This window comes from Hemitrygon akajei, chromosome 17, assembly GCF_048418815.1.
Source record: "Hemitrygon akajei chromosome 17, sHemAka1.3, whole genome shotgun sequence".
Taxonomy (NCBI): Eukaryota; Metazoa; Chordata; class Chondrichthyes; order Myliobatiformes; family Dasyatidae; genus Hemitrygon; species Hemitrygon akajei.
The window spans coordinates 10995473-11019501 of record NC_133140.1 but is presented as its reverse complement, the minus strand read 5'-3'; the positions used below and the strand labels follow the sequence as shown (position 1 = coordinate 11019501).

General features: G+C 40.8%; 1 protein-coding gene across 3 annotated transcripts in view; it reads right to left on the bottom strand.

Moving 5' to 3' along the window:
- cnot1 (CCR4-NOT transcription complex, subunit 1) overlaps nt 1-24029 on the bottom strand; it is a 229274-nt gene that overhangs the window by 87848 nt on the left and 117397 nt on the right. For all 3 annotated transcript variants that reach the window (XM_073069651.1, XM_073069650.1, XM_073069649.1), the window contains 3 exons: nt 21182-21306; nt 12494-12780; nt 3660-3738 (listed from right to left, as the gene is read on the bottom strand). In XM_073069651.1, coding sequence (XP_072925752.1) covers nt 3660-3738; nt 12494-12780; nt 21182-21306 — 491 coding nt within the window. The remainder of the gene's footprint in view (nt 1-3659; nt 3739-12493; nt 12781-21181; nt 21307-24029) is intronic.

Here is a 24029-nt window from a genome sequence, read left to right as displayed (position 1 = left end):
CCCTTTGTTCTGTGGCAATTAAAACAAGGTCACACTGTATATTAAGCAAAATGACAAGTTCATATTAATATATTTTATGTCAAGGCACTTTTAATCAGTCTTTTTTTAAACTTCCACTTTCCTAATCCTTTCACAAATTAGATAAAATCTTTGCTACATTGCTACTGACTTCTTTGTATAGCGAACAGCTCCATCATATGTACCCTAACTGGGTCCCTCAATTTTATATACTTGGATTAAATCTTCTACTAACCTATTCCACTCCTAAACACAGAAACTCAGGCTACCCAATGTTTTATTGTAATCCAAATTCTCCAGTCCTTCCAAATTCTCCCATGTACTTCCTCACATCCTTCCTGTAATCCAATAATTAGAAGTGCTCACAGTATCCTCAGAAAATAAATACCTCATTAAAAGTATACTATATGCCTTAAATGGCATATGCATATGTCCTTTCAATGGGTGTCTATACACATGCATCTCAAGGTGACTCCTTTCATCTGTATTCCTCAGAATTTTATAATCTGCTCTGTTGCCTGTTGCAAATACTTCATGTTGCTCTGGACAGAATCCTACTTGTCACTTGTCTATTCACCTGGCCACTCCTTTGATATCTACCCGCTTCCTTCCCATATCATCAATCATTGCCAATTGTGTTATAAGCTGGCACTTCATCATATCCATTGTTGAACTATAGATCAAATGGTTCCCAAACTGCTCTTTCCTTCTCACCAAGTTTATTTGGATTAGACTTACCACTTATTCTTTGCTAATCACACTAGACCTGATCAGACTTTATCAAAATCTAGCTAAAGCACTCCACTCATCTGCCCTCTTTAACTATATCAATTAGTTTATTCATTGATATGATGTCTTGTTTAACAAATATGTATGGACTGTTCTTGATGAAACATTTTTTAATATAATTTTTCTGCTCCTCAAAACTTTCCATCCTAAGTCTGGTTGATTGGCCTGTAATTAATCTAATCTTCTGCATTTTAATTCTATACGTCTCCTGACACAACTGATAGCAAAACCGGCTGGAAAATGATGATCACCGTGACCTCCCATTTATCCAGGTACTATGGCATTAAACGCCTACATATTTCATAAGTATACACAATCAAGAGCAGGCCAGTCAGACTGTTGCACCACCTCTGCCATGAACGCAAAGTTGTTCTCAACACCACACCCTTTAACTCTTACATCTTAAACATCTCCCACCTTGAAGATATTCAGTAACTCTGCTCCACAGCTCTCTGTGGTAGAAAATTCCAAAGCAATAAATTAGCAACCATTTATTCTGAAACAATGTCCCCTCATACTTCATAGGCCTGTGAAGGGATAAGCTCTCTCAGAATTCACCCTGTCTGACCTCCTTACAGGTTTCAATTCTAAACCACATATCTCTTTAATATCTACACCAATAATTTTCATGATGACTGGTGCAATGTAATGAAGAAACAGAATTACATGGTGATCACAAGGAAGGAGAGCTCTCAGTTGTTGAATCCATAGCAATCCAAAAGTAATGCAGTAGCTTATATACCAATTTAAGGTTTTCCATTCTTGCTTGTCAAAATGTTTATTCTAATTTACTCAGGCAAGCTTTTTCTCATCCCAAAGAAGATGGCTCTCAAAATAACATTGTGCTGGTCAAGGCAAGGGAGCAAAATCAGGCCTTTTAACCATGGTTGATCTACAAAGGTATTATCCCTCTCAAACCCTCTCTTAGACAGGCATATGGAGGAATTTAAGGTGGGGGGTGATATATGGGAGGCAGGGTTTAAGGGTCGGCACAACATCGTGGGCCGAAGGGCCTGTACTGTGCTGTATGTTCTAAACCCATTCTCCTGCCTTCTCCCTGTAACCTTTGACACTCATTAATCTACAACCTAATATCCATTCCTTTGCTTTTCAAAAACCTGTCATATTATGATTACTATTTCTTGGATGCCCTCCCATTTCACCACAAGCTGGCCCATTTTTGAGAATCAAGTCCAGCGAAGTCATTTCCATCAATGAACAGTGACCAAGCTACATCTCCTGCACACCCTTTAGGTACATTACCTCTTCTTCCCATTATTGACAAGTCTCATATTTGTATTGTTGAAGTAAAAACCTAATAGTACCAGTATATTTAAGTAAATTTGTTAATTTAATCAATACTGACATAACCAGACACCTCAGAAGTGTGCCACATCTGAATCAGTGTGCAATAAACTTTATCAGATGAGATGTTTTACGTTCAGGCTTTGAAGTTTGAATAATAGCTGCCTATACTACAGTTCACCTGTGAAGCTGAATGATTCATGCCTGGGTGGGGTGGAGGGGGGTGTGTATGAATAAAAACTTGTGGCAATAACTGTCAAAATTAAGACAAATATTCCAGGATAGGTTTTCAAGAATAGGGAAAGGAGCAACAGAAGTGGAGGACTGGCAGTGCAGATTACAGGGACACATTACAAAAGTATGTCCTAGAACAATCAAAGATAGTGGTTTAATTAAGAAAATATCAGTGTGATTACAAGGACAATTCTTCAGGTTGCCAATTGAGCAGTATATATAGAATCAAATACACAAGGAAACTACAGAGATGAGTAAAAGTGATTATGGTGACTTCAATCATTATCATTTCCTCTGCCTCTACACACACTTACATTTCTGGTCTTTATTTTTCCTTTATTCATTTGCTCCATGTACTTACAAAACATCATTCCTTGATTATACTTTCCAGAATTTTGTAAGTAATATCCATGGGTTTAGATTGTACCACATTTTTCTTTTCGATCTTACAATTGTACTAGATATGGCAAAGTTATTTCCCATGGTAGGGGAGTCTAGGGCAAGAGGGCACGACTTCAGGATTGAAGGACGTCCACTTAGAACAGAGATGTGGAGAAATTACTTTAGTCAGAGGGTGGTAAATCTGTGGAATTTGTTGCCAGGAGTGGCTGTGGAGGCCAAGTCATTGGATGCATTTAAGACAGAGATAGATAGGTTCTTGATTAGCCAGGGCATCAAAGGGTATGGAGAGAAGGCAAGGGGGTGGGGATGATTGGAAGAATTGGATCAACACGTGATTGAATGGCGGAGCAGACTCGTTGGGTCGAATAGCCTACTTCTGCTCCTTTATCTTATGTACTTTTAATACTCACGAGAAAATTTGCAGTATTGAACACTGCAATGGTATAGCTTTCCTTTATGCCTAATCCAACACTGTGTCCTTTGAGATACTATATACTGTACTGGGAACACAATGGCTTTAAGCTTTCCCCCAAGTCTCTTTGGAATATCATCAGCATTAAAACTACCATTTCCAACCTATTTCAGCAAAATCACAACCTGGTAATCATATTCTACTTCATTTGAGAATTTTTACACACTCCAAAAAATTTGCCGTTTCACAACCACATCATATCTAACTGAATGATAGGCTTTGCAGCACGTGGATTTGTGGAGTAAGACAACATCAAAACTTCATTAAAGTCAGATTCTAAGTTGTATCGAAACAACATTGGGCTACAAATCATAGCAACACAAATGTGACCTTAGTCATGAAGACCACTGGTTTGGCTGTCAGGAATTAATACAGAATAAGCTAAGGAACTATCGTTTATTTACAGAAACACTCATGCCACTATTAGAGTATCACTTACCTCCTGTAAATGATGAGGAAATTGTAAAAAGTGGCCAATAGAAGCTAAATGTTGACAATACTGGGGATAGTCCTTCAATCTACAACCACAAAGTTCATCATTAGAAAAATATGATATTCATAAGACAATTAATATGAACAGAATATAGTCAGTGTATAAAAATTGACCACTGACATCAAAGTTTAATGAAAAAGGTTTGCAAACACCACAGAAATGAATACAATTACTATTTTAATTCTTTGATATCATCCAATTCAAATAAACCGTCCATCTCTCATTACATATTAACTTTTCAACATTTTCATAGCTTTTGAACTTTTTGCCAGAGAGATCAATTTAGAGCAGAAATTTCAGATTTGGACAGGTGAAGTATTAGAAGGAAGTGTGAAATGATGCATTTTGGCAGAAGGGCTAAGTAGAAGCCATACAAACATTAGTGAAATTCTGAAATGTGCAGTAAGAAGAATTTGCAGTCTTCATGTACGTAGATCTTTTGAGGCAGGATATACTGAATGAGTAATTAGCAAAGCAAATTTCATAACTTGGATTTTAAAAGCAGAATTTTGAGTAAACAAAATTTGAGCTGTGTTGTTGAACAAACTACTCTGTGGCCTAACCAGAGTTTTAAGCCCTGTCCTGATCAAATTTTCGTAAACATGCAAGGCCCTTGAAAGGGTGCCTAGGAAATTTATCAGAAAGGAATTTACCAGGAAGGGGATGACATGTAGAAGGTTAGGTTCAGAAGCTGGGTTTGTCCTTGGAGGAGAATATACAAGGGTAATCTCTTAGAGGCTTAAGATTATGATGTTTAGCAAAGGCAAAGAAAAACTGTGCTCTCCTGATGATGGAACAAGGACCAGGGAAAGTAGATTTAAGATTTTGTCCAGGAGATATAGAGGCTTGTTAGGAAGAATACTAATTTTCTTTTAAAAAAAAATTACACAGTAAGCATAATGACCTTAAACTTGATGCTTATGAGGGTGGTTGGAAGTATAGGTAATCAATGCCCTTGAAAGAAATAGGACAGCCTTTGAAGAGAATAAACACAGGGCTAGATTTGAAACATTGACCATCCTTTGCCGGCACAGATAAAAACACAAAATGCTGGCAGAACTCAGCAGGCTAGACAGCATCTATGGGAGGAGGTAGTGACGACATTTCGGGCCGAAACCCTTCATCATCAAAACACTCCTGATGAAGGGTTTCGGCCCGAAACGTCATCACTACCTCCTCCCATAGATGCTGTCTGGCCTGCTGAGTTCTGCCAGCATTTTGTGTTTTTATTTATTTCTAGCATCTGCAGATTCACTCATGTTTGCCGGCACAGATGCTGCTTAGTCAACTGTGTTCTTCCAATTTCTGTGTTTCTGGGCTGGAAGGGTCAACGGGGCTAACTGGATTGCTCTGCATAAAGCAGAATGACTCTACCATAATTACTAAAAACATTTTATCTGCTGCATGATTTGATACATTTGGTAAAAGAGGCAGTTGTAAATAAAAAGTACAATATTAGAAAGGGTACAGAAGCAGAGACTTAATTTATTTCAACATTCTTTTGTGTTAAGAAGACAGTCAGAATTGATGGATTTTAATAAAGAATAAGGAAACAATGGCAAAGTTTTAGAAAGCACTGTTTAGACTTCAGGTATGTTCGGTTGTTGATAGGGCAAGACAGATGTTGAAAAGTGGCATAAAAAGGTTTGAGAATTGTATGAAAGCTGAAGGATGTTGAGGTTGGCCTCATGTAAATTGAAGGATCAGAGTCTAATGAACACACAAATAGATTCAGTAAAAAGTTTCTGATGCCACTGTTTACAGTACTCGGAACAGAGATTTAAAGCCACTGTCAAAAGTAGTAGAAAAGGTTCAAGGGTCTTTGGTCTAAAATGTTAACTCGTTCTCTTCCCACAGGTATAGTCTGACCTACTGAGTATTTCCAGCACTTGCCAGTTTTTTTGTATTAGATCAAGCTCCAGTTTAATTATCATTCAAACAAATATAAATATAGCAAAACTAAAAAGCGTTCCTCTGAGGCCAAGGTGCAAATACATCACCACCAGCACATAACACAGGGACTTCACACGCGTCTGCTCTTACCCCATCCTCCCAACATGCTACCAGGGATAGGGTTCCTCTTGTCCTCACTTACCACCCCACCGGAGTTTGTGTCCTGCACATAATTCTCCGAAACTTCTGCCACCTCCAAACACATCTTTTCCATCCCTTCACTTTCTCATTTCCACAGGAATCACTCCCTAAGCAACTCCTTTGTCCATTCGTCCCTCCCCACTGATCTTCCTCCCGGTACTTATCCTTGCAAGCAGAACAAGTGCTTCACCTGCTCCTACACCTCCAAACAGTCCTTCCAGGTGAGGCTCCACTTCACCAGTGAGCCTGTTGGGGTCATATACTGTGTTCAGTGCTCCCGGTGTGGCCTCCTGTATATCGATGAGAACCAACGCAGATTGGGAGACAACTTCGCCAAGCACTCTGTCTACCAGTACAAGCAGAATCTCCCAGTGGCAACCCATTGTAATTCCACTTCCCATTCCGACATGTCCATCCATGGCCTCCTCCACTGTCCATACTTAGGTCGGAGGGACAACACCTTATGTTCCATTTGGGTAGCCTCCAACTGATGACATGAACATTGATTTCCTCAAATTTCCAGTAATGCCCCCCCTCACTATTTCCCATCCCCTTGTCCCTCTCTCATGTTATCCTCTTGCCAGCCCATTGCCTCCCTCTGGTGGTACTCCCCCCCAACCTTTCTCTTCCTCCGATGGCCTTCTGCTTCTTTCACCAATCAACTTCCTAGCTCTTTGCTTCATCCCTCCCCCTCCAAGTTTCATCTATTGCCTGGTGTTTCTCTCTCCCCTCCCCCCACCTTTCAAATCTACTCCTCAGCTTTTCCCCCCAGTCCTGCTGAAGGGTTTCAGCCCAAAACGTCGACTGTACTTTTTCCGTTAGATGCTGCCTGGCCTGCTGAGTTCCTCCAGCATTTTGTGTGTGTAGCACATACGGTATGATTTCAGAGAAGCATACAGTCACAAAAAAAATATATAGCCCAAGTCCGAGTGTCATGATTGGCATGGCATGGCAAGTTATCTTGGTTCAACTTGTTCTTTTACCAACAGAACACTGGAAGGCAGCATCGAGTGAACACTGGAGCACAATGCCAATGGGAGGGTCCAGTCCCCAAGCTAGAACAGATTCCTGCCTACAGAGACCTTTCCCACACCACCTCAGCATCTCCTCTCCAGGGCGAATGCAACAGGTGACGCCCAGCCAGGCCTTGTCCACACTACAACTGAGGCAATGCAGCTCCCCCACTGTCCATTTCACCAATAAACCAGTGAGTTGATTACTATTCTCACACTATTCCCATTCAGATTTTTTTTATTCACTTAAAAATACTCTTATCTGGATTGCACTGCCTTTAAGGATAGTGGAGGAAGAATCAATAGCAATATTGAATGAGATAAATAAGAAAAATAACATAGGTGTGAGTAAAATTAGACAGCGTTATGGGAGAACTAAGATGGGACTAATGGACAAAACTGCTTCTTTTTATGTTCATCAGTTCTATCACAACATAGCAGAGCAAATAACCCAATGCAAACATGGGAATTCAAGAACATATTCATATACAAGTCTAAGGAACATCACGTAGTCAAATACCCCAAAGCATTTCACAACTGTCGGCAGACTAAAATGGAGATTAAATAAAAGATTGCAAGGCTTTGAAATAAGTTTTACGGTGAGTGTGTATGAGAATACGGGGATATAGGGGTAAAGGGAGGAATGGGAAACAAAAAAAAATAATTCAGCAATAGGCAAAAATGTCCTCAGTTTAGGACTGAACAAAGGCAGAACTTAACATTTCTCAACTTCAAGGAGGCAAAAAGCAATAGTGTGAGAATAGAATTTGTGGAGGAAGACAAATAATATATTTCAATTTTTAGCTGTGAATAAGGAAGGAGCCATTGGTAAACCTTTAGAAGAATCCAAGGTTAACAGCAAAAGTATATGTGTAATTACACATTACGTAACTGCAGGTTTCAAAAGGATAAGTTAATAAAGCTTACAGAAACCTGCACGGATAAGAGAGTGGTGGTCCAACAGGTTGCATAAGACTGCAGGGAGCAAAAAGATTTCTTTACATTTCCTTACAACGCAAGAAGAGACTAATGAAGCATATACTAATTCTCGGAGCATTTTAGTAAGTTCCACTGTCTCATTCATTTCCCGGTAACTTAGTCTCTATTATATGCCCATCAATTGATCGTATTCTTTTCCTACCTATTCTAGGAGTAATTTACTTATTAATCTGCAGGTCTTTTAGATGCCAGAGGACTACAGGGAATTGAGAAACTTGCTTTATCATGCTGGTAAAGTGCAAACTCTATAAGGAAGCACCCATGATCAGAAATGAACCCAATTCACTGGAACTATGTAGGAGCAGCACCACTGTTCTACCCTATACTACAATATTGTCCATATTCAACAGCAGTTTCCAGTTTATGAAAAAGTTATCACATTGGAAAGGCTACAAGAGAAGGAGGTCCATTGTGTCTGTGCTTGCTGAAGAGAGCTACCCACTTTACTCCACATAATAAAGGGGAATGAATGATACAGTGAGTACACCAGAACTCTTCAATAGGTTGAGTGAAAGGGTGCAAAGTTGGCACATGAGAGTTTAATGTGGGAAAGTAAGAGGTCTTGCACTTTAGAAAGGGGAGGCTAAAGGTAAGTTATCTAAATGGACAAAACTTGAGATGTCTAGCAGTGTTCTTGTGTATGAATCACTTATTAGAGATGTGCAGCAAATGACTGGGAAGGCAAATAGCATATTAGTCTTTACAGAAAGAGGAATGGGGTTTAGAAATGGGAAATTCTCGGTGAAAAGAGGTGGAGACTATTGCAAGTTTCTTTCTTTTTGTACATTTAAATCAGTGGAAATGACAATCAGGACAGTGGAATACTCCTCTTGCAGAACGCAAGAAGGCAGGAACACCTCTAATAACCGTGACTACAACACCTGCAAGAAATGAATCCAGATGCAGCTTTTTATAGACTGTATTAGGGAACTGGAGCTGGAGGCTGAGGGGGTTGACTGATAGAAGATGCAGGAAGGTAGTTAAACCCAAGATGCAGGATACAGGTAACTGGGTGACAAATCGGTGGCTAGTGTAACTGTTCCTTTCAATAACAAGATTATTGTTTTGGTTAACATTGAGGGGCTAACAACCTCTGGCATTGTGACTCAGAAGGGAAGGAGGAAAGAGGAGAGCAGTAGTGAGAGGATTCAATGGTTAGGGGAACAGACAGAAAATTCCTAGATGGTATACTGCATCCCAGGTGCCAGGGCAATCTTGAGTCCTTAGCATTCTTAAGGGGATGATCAGCCAGAAGTCATGGTCCACATTGTTACCAATGAGAGAGACAGGAAGGGTGACAAGGCTATAGAGTGAGCTCAGGGAGTTCGGTTCTAAGGTAAAGGACACGATCTCTAGGGTGCTATCTATGCCATGTGCTAGTGAAACCAGAAACAGGATGATTATTTAGTTTAACACGTGGCTAAGGAGTTGATGATCTAGGAGGGAGGGCTACAAATTTTTGTATCTCTGGACTCTTTTCCAGGGAAAGTGGAACCCGTTCAGACAGGACAGTTTGCATCTGAATTGGAAGGGACTGATATTTTTGTGGAAAAGTTTGTTAGTGCTGCTCCAGAGGGAGGGATTAAACTAGAGTTGCAAGGGAAGTGGAACCAGAGTGCCAGGGCAGCTAATGGGAGTCTTCCGGCAAGATGGTGGTGAGTTCAAATGCAGCAAACTGAAGATATTTTCGGGTTTTTTTACGATTGCAGGACAATGCTGGACTTTAAGAACTTCAAGTACTCTAAGTCTACTCCATCAGTGAACCGCTCGATAGCAGAGGAGCGGAACAAGGTGCAGACTGTGTTATTGCCTGCTAAAAGAAGGCACTGGAGTTGCAGTGCGTTTTCGAGCAATAATGGTACACTACTGTATTTTTCTAGAAGCCTCTTCGTATTCTGCAAGTTTAACGCCACTTGAATCTGGCTATTTTACAGGTTAATTGTTATCACAGGAATTTTATTATCTCTAGTCTGAGCATGAGCATGTTTTTCCCTCATCTTCTCTTTTTTCTTTTGGCTTTTATTGTTTGTTCTTCACTCTTGTAACACTTAATAAAATGGCCATAAGCAACAAGCTTTATGCCTAATTCTTGACTTCCAAAGAAATTTTGGATTGCAAAGGCATCAGAATCCAACAGCAGATTAGCCTTCATAAATCAGAGTACGCGTACAAGAGTTGGGATGTTATGTTGAAGTTGTATAAGACATTAGTGAAGCGGAATTCGGATTATTGTGTGCAGTTTAGGTCATCTACCTACCAGAAAGATATCAATAAACTTGAAAGAGTACAGAAAATTTACAAGGATATTGCTGGGACTTGAGGGCCTGCTTTATAAGAAAAGGTTGAATAGGTTGGGATATTTTTCCCTGGAGAAGGGAAGAATGAGCAGAAATTGGATAGACACACAAAATTATGAGGGGTATAGATAGAGCAAGTTTTCTGAAATTTTCTGATGACTCTGCCGTAGTTGGATGCATCAGCAAGGGAGATGACGCTAAGTATAGTGCTACGGTGGGAAACTTTGTCACATGGTGCGAGCAGAACCATCTGCAGCTTAATGTGAAAAAGACTAAGGACCTGGTAGTGGACGTGAGGAGGGCTAAGGCACCAGTGACCCCTGTTTCCATCTGAGGGGTTAGTGTGGACATAGTGGAGGATTACAAATACCTGGGGATACGAATGGACAATAAACTGGACTGGTCAAAGAACACTGAGGCTGTCTACAAGAAGGGTCAGAGCCGTCTCTATTTCCCGAGGAGACTGAGGTCTTTTAACATCTGCCGGACGATGCTGAGGATATTCTACGAGGCTGTGGTGGCCAGTACTATCATGTTTGCTGTTGTGTGCTGGGGCAGCAGACACAAACAGAATCAACAAACTCATTCGTAAGGCCAGTGATGTTGTGGGGGTGGAACTGGACTCTCTGATGGTGGTATTTGAAAAGAGGATGCTTTCCAAGTTGCATGCCATCTTGGACAACGACTCCCATCCACTCCATAATGTACTGGTTAGGCACAGGAGTACATTCAGCCAGAGACTCATTCCACCGAGATGTAACACTGAGCGTCATAGGAAGTCATTCCTACCTGTGGCCATCAAACTTTACAACTCCTCCCTCAGAGGGTCAGACACCCTGAGCCAATAGGCTGGTCCTGGGCTTATTTCCACTTGGCATGATTAACTTGTTATTATTTAATTATTTATGGTTTTATATTGCTATATTTCTTCACTATTCTTGGTTGGTGCGACTGTAACAAAACCCAATTTCCCTCGGGATCAATAAAGTATGTCTGTCAGTCAAACACAAGCAGGCTTTTTTCACTGAGGTTGGGTGAGACTAGAACCAGAGATCATAGATTAAGGGTGAAAGGTGAAATATTTAAGGGAACCTGAGGGGGAAATATCTTCACTCAGAGTGTGGTGTGAGGATAGAGCTGTCAGTGAGATGATTGCAACACTAAAGAGAAGTTTGGATACGCACATGAATGGGAAGAGTATAGGTGCAGGTCGAAGTGACCAGGCAGAAGATGTTGCATGGGCTAGCTGTGCCAAAGGGCCTACTTCTGTGCTGTCGTGCTCAATGACTAAGCATATTTACAGCTGCACAGGGCATTGGAGGCGCCATACCTGGAGTACCTTGCACAGAATAGATATACTGGCAATGGAGACAATACAAAAGAGGCTCACAAGGCTAAGTCCTGGGACGAGAAGCTCTTCCAATAAAGAGGCTTAAGAAATTAGATCTATATTCTTTGGAGTCAACAGGATAGATGAGATATTTCCAAAAGGAAAATCTTAAGCTTAGAGGGGGTCTTTTAAACCCGAGGTGCATAGGAATTGGTAGAAATGGAAGATCTGGAATTCTCTATCTCAGAGGGATGTGAAAGTGAGATCACTGGGGATATTTAAAGAGTAAAGATCAGCAAGAATTGAGGATTATGAGGAACTGTCACAAGAGAGAAACTGAGGATTGGGGCAGATAAGCCACGATCAAACCAAATGGCAGGGTCAAGTGGCCTACTCAAGCTATTTTCTCTTGTTCATGTCCCATAAAATTGTTTTATGGCATCTCTTAAATATTGCTTGGGAAAGTTTCTAACTACTTACTGTACCTTGAGTAATTTACACAGGTTTACAAAAGTGATGAGATCTTTGTTATAGAAGAGATTTCAATACTGAGTAATAAAGAAATTTAAGATTTTGCAATTAATTTACACATCACATCTACCAAGTACTTTATGTTTTAATAACCAAGGCCTAAGACAGAGTAACAATTCCACTTTTCTGAACAAAGCCATCTGGACAAGTGTCCACTGCATATATTTGCAATTATTTTTTAAAGATATCAGATACAACCCACACATGCATGGATAATTCAACTTTGTCAACCTGAAGCAAATTAGTGCAAATAAAGTAATGCTGAAAAGGGTCTCAGCCCGAAACGTCAACTTTACTTTTTACTATAGATGCTGCCTGGCCTGCTGAGTTCCTCTAGCATTTTGTCTGTGTTGCTTGGATTTCCAGCATCTGCAGATTTTCTCATGTTTGCCGTAAATACTAGTAAGACCAATTGCATTCTCCCCCAAATTTTGATGAGTCAAAACTAATTTTCTTTGTTAGGGAAGTGAAACTGAACCCCATATAAATATTAAAAACTATTTGTGTAAAACATACCTGTTTTTAAATCTGTCTAGTGCAGCAATGCCAAAGTAGTACATCTTGGAGTCAAACGGTTTGCGCAAAGCTTCAAGAACATAGCGCAGTGCAAGTCCCAATGCCATATATGTGACCAACCCCTTTTCAATAATTCCACCAAATAAGCAGGCTGTGATGTGCAGTTCTTTGTCTGGATACTGGGGGAAGAAGCGGTACTCTTCAAACAGGTTACGAAGCATACAGTTAAAAACCTCCCTTTCACGCTTAATGGTGGAATCCTTAAATCTCTGCAGCATTTCCAGAACCTAAAGAAACAAGAGCAAATTTTAATCAGCAACATTTTCCTAAGTTGGCACTTGGCAATATTTGGCACAGAGCTCCTTCAGCTGAATGGGCTTATTTTACCATTCAATTCACAGCTGATCTGCATCTCAACTTCATTTCTTACTTAACAAAATATGTTCAGGCATTCTTCAGAGTGCTTAGAATTTGAATTCCGGAATCTCGGAATATAAAAATGAGCCAGTTAACTTGAGAAATAACTTCCTTTGCAATATTATCGGAACATGTTATACGTGTTAAATATAGGGAGCTAGGGCAATTAAAAGTATAACTAATCTGGTGAATGAACCAATAGAAAATGGTTTGTCTTAAAAGTTTTAACAGTGCAATTTGAAATTCTCTTCACCTCCTTCATTTGCAACTTCCAATCCAATAACCCTCTGCAAAATCCCTGCATTCTTCTAATTCTGGCATCTTGCAATATTCCGTATTTTCTTCACTAAGGGCAGTTGGAGGAGTCTCTCATCAAATAGTTGGGTTATCTTCCATAAGATAAGACGGGAAGATAGAAGGAAATAGGCAGAGGAGGCCTCAGTCAAAAGCTGCCTGGTGCACACTACATATCTGGAAGAGGTGAGATCTTCACTGGATCTCCTCCCTATGCATTCATCAATGTTTACTTGAGCAAGCCAATGAATTGCTAGCTATCTTTGCACCAGTTTCCCATAAACACTATTCCATTCTCCAAGTGTATACATCACATATATTTGATCAACATCACTTCCCTTTTGTCCAGTCATAGGCACCCCTCCACTATATTGGACAGGGATTCTAGCGTTCACTCTATGCCCTGCACTTCTACTTTCACTCATTCTCACCACCATCTACATCCCACCTAAATTCTAAAAGCAAAGATAGGGATGTTCTTTGAAAATGACCTTTATACCACCAGTTTACAAATCCAAAGGTTTACCGCCATAGTTTCTGATCCCCAAGGCAAAGCTATCACTGAACACCTTTCTTTTCACTTGCAGCATTTGTAAGGGACTATTCCCTGCCAGAGCACAGTTTTATTTTCCATTTTCATTAATACAAACCCCACTTCCAACAGCACATTCTTGTACAACTGCAAAGGCCACATTTGGTCTTTTCACCTCTGTAAGACCACAAGTCCCTAAGATATAGGAGAAGTAGGCCATTCAGCTCATCGAGACTGCTCCGCCATTCAATCATGGGCTGATCCAATACTTCCAGTCATCCCCACTCCCCTGCCTTCTCCCCATACCCTTTGATGCTCTGGCTAATTAAGAACCTGCCTCCACAGCCGCTCGTGGCAACAAATTCCACAGATTTACCACCTTCTGGCTAAAATAATTTCTCCGCATCTGTTCTAAATGGACGTCCTTCAATCCTGAAGTCATGCCTTCTTGTCCTGGACTCCACTACCATGGGAAATAATTTTTGTCATATCTAAGGCAACACGAGTGAATCTGCAGATGCAGGAAATAAATAAAAGTACAAAATGCTGGCAGAACTCAGATGCTGTCTGGCCTGCTGAGTTCTGCCAGTATTTTGTGTTTTTGTCATATCTAATCTATTCAGGCCTTTTAACATTCGTAATATTTCTATTAGATTCCCCCTCATTCCCCTGAACTCCAGGGAATACAGCCCAAGAGCTGCCAGACATTCTTCATACAGTAACCCTTTCATTCCTGGAATCATTCTCGTGAACCCTAAAAATGAATGTCAACATTGCATTCATCTTCTTCACCACCAACTCAACCTGGGTACCCTGCACAAGGACTCCCAAGTCCCTCTGCATCTTGAACTCTCCCCATCTAAATAATAGTCTGCCCGTTTATTTCTTCCATCGAAGTGCATGACCATACACTTTCCAACATTGTATTTCAGTTGTCACTTCTTTGCGCATTCCCCCGAACCATCTAAGTCTCTCTGCAGGTTCTCTGTTTCCTCAACACTCCCGCTCCACAACCTATCTTTGTATCATCAGCAAATTTAGCCACAAATCCATTAGTCCAAATCATTGACATACATCGTAAAAAGCAGCAGTCCCAACACTGATCCCCGTGGAACTTCACTGGTAACTGGCAGACAGCCAGAATAGGATCCGTTTATTCCCACTCTCTGTTTTCTGCTGACCAGCCAATGCTCCACCCATACTAGTAACTTCCCTGTAATTCCACGGGCTCTTATCTTGCTAGGCAGTTTCATGTGCAGCATCTTGTCCAAGGCCTTCTAAAAATTCAAGTACACCACATCTACTGCATCTCCTTTGTCTACCCTGCTTGTCAATTCCTCAAAAAACTGCAGTAGGTTAGTCAGGCAGGGTTTTCCTTTCAGGAAACCATGCTGGCTTTGGGCTATCTTGTCATGTGCCTCCAGATATTCCGTAATCTCATCCCGAACAATCGATTCCAACTTCCCAACCAGTGATGTAAGGCTAACGGGTCTACAGTTGCCTTTCTGCTGTGTCCCTCCCTTTTTAATTAGTGGAGTAACATTTGCAATTTACCAGTCATCCAGTACAATGCCAGAATCTATTGACTCTTGAAAGATCATTGTTAATGCCTCCGCAATCTCTCTAGCTAATTCCTTCAGAACCCGAGGGTGCATCCCATCAGGTCCAGGAGATTTATCCACCCTTAGACCGTTAAGCTTCCTGAGCACCTTCTCAGTCATAATTTTCACTGCACATACTTCACTTCCCTGACGCTCTTAAATGTCCGGTATACGGCAGACATCTTCCACTGTGAAGACTGATGCAAAATACACATTCAGTTTCTCTGCCATCTCTGCATCTCTCATTACAATATCTCCAGTGCCATTTTCTACTGGTTCTATATCTACCCTCAACTCTTTTACCCTTTATATACTTTTAAAAAAAATTAGTAGCTTCTTTGATATTAATCACCAGTTTTCTTTCATGCTTCATCTTTTTCTTCCTAATGACCTTCTTAGTTTACTTCTGCCATTTTTTAAAAGCCTCCCAATCCTCTATCTTCCCACAGCTTTGGCTTCCTTGTATGCTCTCCCTTTTGCTTTTACTTTGGCTCTAACTTCATTTGTCAGCCTCGGTAGTGTGCTTCTTCCATTCAAAAATTTCTTCTTATCTGGAATATATCTGTCTTGCACTTCCCTCGTTTTTTGCAGAAGCTCCAGCCATTGCTGCTCTGCTGTCCATCCTGATAGTGTCTCTTTCCACTCAACTTTGGCCAGTTCCCCTCTCATACCATTGTGATTTCCTTTATTCCACTGAAATACCAACACATTGGAATTTAGTTTCTTCTTCTCAAATTTGAACTCGGTCATATTGTGATCGCTGTTCCCTAAGGGTTCCTTAACCTTAAGCTCTCTTATCACCTCTGGATCTTCGCACAACATCCAATCCAGCACTGCCAATCTCCGAGTGGGCTCAACAACTAGCTGTTCTAAAAAGCCATCCCTTAAGACATTCTAAAAATTCTCTCTCGAGGTCCCTGGTTTTCCCAATCCACTTTCATGTTCAAATTCCCAACGATGATCATGACATTGCCCTTCTGACACGCCTTTTCTATCTCCTGCTGTAATTTGTGATCCACATCCTGGATGCTGTTTGGAGACCTGTATACAATTGCCATTAGGATCCTTTTACCCTTGCCATTTCTTAACTCAACTCATAGAGATTCTTCAACTTCCTACTTTGTGTCATCCCTTTCTAATGATTTAATATACACAGGGCCACACCCCCTCCGCCTACTAACCTATCCTTCCGATACACCGTACATCCTTGGGCATTCAACTCCCAATGGCAGCCATCTTTTAGCCAAGTTTCAGCGACGGCCACAATGTCATATTTGCCAATCTGTAGCTGAATTTCAAGACTGTCCATTTTATTTCTTGTGCCGCGTGCATTCAAATACAACACTTTCCGTCCAGTATTTGTTGCTTTCTGTTTTAACTGCACCACACCACTATTGCCCTGTAACTCATCCCACTGGCTGTGATTATGCTTCATCTCCTGCTTGTCCCACGCTATCTTTGATTTATTTCTACTTTCCTCTTTGTCAGCCGTATCACTCCAGTTCCCATCCCCCTGCCAAATCAGTTTAATCCCTCCCTAACAGCTCTATTAAACCTGCCTGCTAGGATATTGGACCCTTTTGGGTTCAGGTGTAACCTATCCTTTTTGTACAGGTCATACATTCTCCCAGAAGAGGCACCAATGATCCAGGAATCTGATGCCATGCCCCCTACTCTAGTCTCTCAGCCACGCATTAATATGCCGGATCATGCTATTCTCGTTAGCACGTGGCACAAGCAGCATGCCTGAGATTACTACCCTGAAGATCCTGCATTTCAGCCTCCTAACCAACTCGCTGAATTCTCTCTTCAGGACCTCCTCCCTTTTTCTACCTATGTTATTGATACCAACGTGTACAAAGACTTCTGGCTTTTCACCCTCCCTTCAGAATACTCTGCACCCCATCCGAAACATCCCATACCCCAGGGGTCACCAACTTTCTTTGCACCACGGACCAGTTTAATATTGACAATATTCTTGCAGACCAGCCGATGGGGGCTTGGGGGGGGGGGGGGGGGTGTTAATTACGACCGGAATATAGGTGATAAATCAACTATAAGTCACTTATAAGTGGATAATACACTCAATTTCATTTCTAAAAGGGTTTATCTAACAAATTTAATATTAAACACACAGCGCATAATTTCCTTGCATGAATATAGTGATAAGTCAATTATAACTCACTTACAAGTCAATAGCATCATAACATTTTAAGTAACGTTTGGATATTAAACACACAGCGCATATTTTCCTCGTATGAACATATAAAATTATTGCAACACACCAGGCAGAGGACAAGGTAAGGGCCAGAGGTCCCCGTACCTGGGCTGCGGCAGTCGCAGTCCAGAGAGAGCGGATGACAAAAGTTTGGCTCAAGGGATGACTTTCAGTAGATCACAGCGAGGTAGCTGCTCTGCTACTTACGAAACACTGAGCCTGAATTAGGTCATCTGCGACTATTTTAACACCGGGTTCCCCATGAACATTCGGTGTGCTAAACAGGTTCAGCGGTGGCACCCATCTGTCCGCGCTCCAGGCCAGTAGCAACGGCACTTCTCGCCGGCCAGTTACCCGAGGCCAACCAGTAAACCCTGGCACAAGGGTATCACTGTGTTTAGGCCAGTGCTCCCCAACCACCAGGCCATGAGGAAACAATATGATTTGGCGATATGAAACGATATGAGTCAGTTACACCTTTGCTCATTCCCTATCATGCACACTGTTGAACTTGAACGCACGCGAGGTCATCAGTCGCCTAAATGCAGTGATACCCTCGTGCCAGGGATCACTGGTTGGCCTTGGGTAACCGGCTGCCTCACACGGCCGGCAAGAAGTGCCATTGCTGCTGGCCTGGAGCACGGACAGATGGGCACTGCCTCTGAATCTATTTAGCACACCGAATGTTCGTGGGGAACCCAGTGCTAAAATATTCGCAGACGATCTAATTCGGGCTCAGGGTTTCGTAAGTAGCACAGCTATCTCGCTGCGATCTACTGAAAAGTCATCCCTCGAGCCAAACTTTCATCACCCGCTCTCTCCAGACTGCGACCGCCACGGCCCCGGTATGGGGACCTACAGCCCCTACCTTGTCCTCTCACTGGTGTGTTGCAATAACTTTATATATTCATACGAGGAAAATATGCGCTGTGTGTTTAATATCCAAACGTTACTTAAAATGTTATGATGCTATTGACTTATAAGTGAGTTATAATTGACTTATCACTATATTCATGCAAGGAAAATATGCGCTGTGTGTTTAATATTAAATTTGTTAAATAAACCCTTTTAGAAATGAAATTGAGTGTATTAGCCGCTTATAAGTGACTTATAGTTGACTTATCACCTATATTCCTTCGTGATTAACATCCCCATCACCCCCCCCCCCCCCCCCCACCGCCCTACCCCTGTCGGCCGGTCCGCAGGAATATTGCCAATATTAAACTAGTCCACTGTGCAAAAAAGGTTGCTGAACCCTGGTTTAGGCAATTGATGACCTCACGTGGTTAATGGCTTCGCATGTGTAATGACCTCGCGTGCGTTCAAGTTCAACAGTGGACGTGACAGGGAATGAGGAAAGGTGCATCTGACTCATATCATTTCATATTACTAAATCATATCGTTTCCTCGCGGCATGGTCTGGTAGCGCGTGCTTTGCGGTCTGGTGATTGGGGACCACTGCCATATCCTGACACCTGGGAGACAACACAACATGCAGGTATCTCTATCAGGCTGACAGAACCTTCTCTCTGTTCCTCTCACTATGGAATCCCCTATGACTACCGCATTCCTCATCTTATCATCTCCCTTGTGCACCACAGAACCAGGCTCAGTGCCAGAGACTCGATCAGCATGGGCATCCTCTGTCAGGTCACCCCCCCCCCCCCCTCAATTGCATCCAAAACGAGATAACGATTACTCAGAGGGATGGCCACAGGGATGCTCTCTACTATCTGAGCTCTTCCCATCCCTTCCCTGACAGTCACCCACTTATCTAACTCCTGCAGCCTCGGGGTGACTAACTCCTTGTAGCTCTTATCTATCTCCAGCTCACTTTCCCTAATAAGCTGTAGGTCATCAACCCGCAGCTCCAGATCCCTCACACGGTCTCTCAGAAGCTGCATCTCAGTGCACCTGGTGAAGATGTGACCATCTGGGAGACTGGAAGATTCCCAGGATTCCCACATCTGACACCCAGAGCAAAGTACTAACCCTACAAGCATGCTATTTATTCCTCAAAAAAAATTTAAAGAAAGAAAAATGAAGTCCACTCACTCACTTCACCGAAGCCCGAATGAGCCAAAGCCCTACCACTCTGCCTCAGATCACTCCGTCAATGACTGCTCCTTTGATGACTCCAAGCACACTTAGATCAATTGTACTTAGGTTACTTATACAAAATCCTGAGCAGTTTCTTAACAAGTTTCTCAACCATTATCAATACTCCAGAGATTGTCTGCCTGGCGACAGTAGTCGCATAAACAGGAGCCGTGATATGCACCAGCTACTCATATGACCATCCTCCACCTGCTCCCAAGGCTCCAAATGATCCTGATCGGGGGCCAAGCAGGTGCCGCACCTTGCCCAAGGATGACCTGCGGTCTAGCAAAGGGGAAGAGCGCCTTTCTCCTCCTTGGTAGGGAAGCATCTCCACCACCTCCCCACCCAAAAGGAATGATATATCACCTGAAAAACATCATTGTCTTCCTGATTCAAAACATTCACAGACCCACCATTTATTGTCTTATTCTTATTTTTGGCAATTTTAGGTAATTATTGCTTCTCATTTACAGTTTCCATAAATTCAGTTTATTGTTCACAAATCTATTCACTATAAACATGAGAAAGCACAAGTCTCTTCACAATTTTCTTTAATCTTGCATTATCACCTTCATACTATCAAACTACCCCTGTATTTTCCCTGCATCTTAACACACCTGTCCTGTATTCTAACATGCATCTTCTTCTCTTCCCAATTCCCAAGAAAGATCATAAACCTGAAAAATATCAACTGTCTTTGTAAGGTTCTTTCACCTGTTTGCTACTACTGGTATTTTCTACTTACGTGCTCTAGATTCTATTGTTTAGAAATCTTAAAGGGCAGGATACAATTATTCCTTAATGTTCAATTCAAAGTTTAATGACAATCAACTTCAATATTCTATATTAACATGAATTTTCTCCTCATCTAATTAATAGTCTGCCCATTTATTTCTTCCACCAAAGTGCATGGCCATAAAGTCATATTTAACTGGTCAACTGGGATAGAAGATACATTCCATTGCAATTTGTCCACCTTAAAAACTACACCCACCATTTTTCATCAAGAAAGAACAGACAGATTGTTAATCTAAACTTATAGCCCAAATTTTTTAATCAAATTAAGGAGCATAATGCAAGCTTTTAAATGAAAACTTCTAAATTTAACTTAAGTTTATGCTAGACTACTCCAAAATTTGTAGGGAACTCTGAACTACAGGTGCCATGATTTTTTTTGTGAAAGCTGTACTTTATTCTTGAATTATTTTCTTTAATAGCCTTAGAAATTGTATTGTTTGAAATCTTTGTACACAAATATTTACTTGTAGAGCAGGAAGCCCATATTAGCTCTACAACAAATATGTCACAATTAAAGTATCACAAACCTTCGTCAGCATATTCAGTGATACGCAATATGTACCTTTTCACCTTCTAACTTTATTAAGCATCTTGCATCAGGGCAGGTAAATTAGCAAGAATCTAACTCAACAGCATAACTGCTACTTCAAGTGTAGTTTACTACCAATTAACTGCACCCAAAATGACAGCACATGGACAGTGAACATTGATTGGCTATTAATACTAACCTCATCAACAGACATGGTAGGGTGGGGTGGATGGTTGTAGATTCGCTGGAAGTAACTGTTAGCTTCATCATCAATCTCCTTGCTAAAGTGCTGATTTGCCTCCGGCCATACCTGAGAAAGGTCAGCTGTGTAGAGTTGGAAAGCATCAGAAAATTCCATCAAAATCTACTTCCTATATGCCATTAAACGATACATACAAAGCCACAAACTTAGAATAAACAATATGCAGTGCATCTGCCTGCACTGGGCTTTCATTACAATTTAAAATCAAATACTGATTTAAAGATACTATACCAATGATCTCCAAAGTTTGCAATGTATTTGAAGTAGTATTTCAGATTTGGCTCCACTTGATTTCAAACCGATAAACATTTGGGTTAAAACATGATGATTACAAGCTAGATTTTAAATTATACTCGTTACTCCCCTCCATTTCCTGCTCCTCCTCCCCCCCCGCCCCTCTCCAAAATAGTGCAACCCTGTGAGAAAAGTCACAGGGAAAACATAAATAAAAGGCAACGCATAACAAATGTCTATACATTGTATTAACTATTGAAGTTGACTTAAGAACAATGATTGATGTTATTGTGGCCTCCTATTAAAAAGGCAAAAATAAAATAAGTGTCTTTAGTCAAAATCTTTGATCCACACTGAGCAAGGAGCCCGCTAATACTGGCTTACTATTACCCAGCTAAATCAAATAGAACACTACAACTAGGAGTACAGTGTCCAGTACTCCAGACTTCCACCTTGTAATCACAATCCATTAAAATCAAAATGGAAGAGCAGGCTTGTCAGTTAGCTAGGAAAAGTTATGACTGCTGTGATAAATTCTGTAGATGGGGTGCACAGACTTCTGTAACAAGAAACCAGTAAAAGAGAACACCTCCAAATCAGAATTTAGCTGGAAGCACTTATTCACACAACCATGGGAAATTTAGAACTCCCACCAACCATCTACAAGGTAGCATAGTGGTTAATACAACACTATCACAGCCCAGTTTAGAATTCAATTCCAATGTCATCCTCCCACAGTCCAAAGATGTACGGTTAGCAGGTTAACTGGTCATTGTAAATTGTCCCATAATTAGGCTGGGGTTAAATCGGTGGGTTGCTGGCAACACAGCTCAAAGGACTGGAAGGACCCGTTTCATGCTGTATCTCTAAATTAAATAAAATAAATAAATCTTCCTATCCCTCACTTGCCTTTCTACCTCTCCTCCTGAGCCCTAAATCTGAAAATTATTAGGTTAACTGAAAATGTCCAAGTCCCCAGTCATTACAGGATCTTGGGAACAAAAATGGGTGAATGAATGAAGATAAAGGTCACCACTGGTTTTCTGGTGTGCTAATTCCAAAGAAAATAAATTTCTCATGGCACTTGCAACTGAAAATTTCCATTTGAATAAGGTACTGGAAACCATCTTCACACACGGGGGCACTAAAGGACTCAATACCTTTGAAAACTCCAAACTCCATTGGGACACAAGCCTGTGATTAAAGGTTACCAAATTTTAAAAATAGCCTTGTTTTAAGGAAGTATTAATAGACACACAAAATCAACTTCAAATGAAACCAATTCCAAACACTTCCACTTGCTTCAGAAAATAATAGATTATAAAATAAATACTTTTTTTGAAAAGACTGGGTACTTCAAGTTGATTTGTGCACAGGTTTCACCTTCAGTTAATACACAAATAAAGAACCAGTTTGGCTGAACCTTATACTGAACTTTAAATATGGCCAGAATAAAACACAAATATTTCCAGAAGTATACTGTTTTTAATTTGTTGAATTTTGGTAGGATATCTAAACAGGAACCAGCTTTGTAAAAGTTCATTCATTCAGCAAAAGTTCTATCCTAATGGGGTAAATGGAATATCTGCACTAGAATTGGTACCATTTTGAAGCTAAATAATTACTCTCAGCAATTTTGTTAGGTGACAGTGTATGCAAGTAATTGAAGATGAAAACTCATGGCGATGATAAATTTCAGCACAGTAAGACATTTTACAAACATGCAGACAAACATTCGTAACAGACATGCATCTACTGGTACAACCTGGAACAGTGCTCAAAATAGGGGAAGTTTATCCCTCTTCTCACCGGCAAGAGTAAACAATATTGTTCGCCGATTTAAATTGAGTGCAATTTGGACAAACCTTTATGCATTATTTCCCACTATCTCACCACAACAGAAAATTACTTTGCCATAATCTCCATGAATCTATGTTCAGATTCCCTGTTGTTCCTGATTAGATTACATAAAAAGTTCTAAAGCACTGCATGTTCAACAATGAATGGTGATTTCCATAATTCAATCTATTCCCTATCTATAATTTTGTTGCAAGGTTTTGACATCTTAGAACCAACTTAACCTATTATTATTTGGTAAAACTTCAGACAAATAAACAGTTACACAAAAGACTCATGAGACTGGAAGTGGGTAGCATGGATAGAAGATTGGTCAATGGACAAAATAGGAATATATTGTTCATTTACAAAATAACAACTCTGAAAACAGAAACAAATATAGTAAATAATGTTTGCTGATATGTGGGCAATGAAAGGTGACAGCATCCAGAGTCAAAATGCTACAAAAAAAATAATAAATCATACTCGGAAGCAGCTGGGTGTCCTTGTTCACAAACATAATTAACATGCAGATTGAATAAATAAGGAAGGCAAATAGAATGTTGGGCTTTGAAAGTGTGTTGGAGTATATTAGCATACAGGCCTTCAGAGAGATCATATCCTGAGCAAGGAGTGCACTTTTATTCTTGCACTCACAAAATCATGCCTGCCTACTATATTGATTGAGAATGGGCAGATTGCCCTGAGGGAGAAT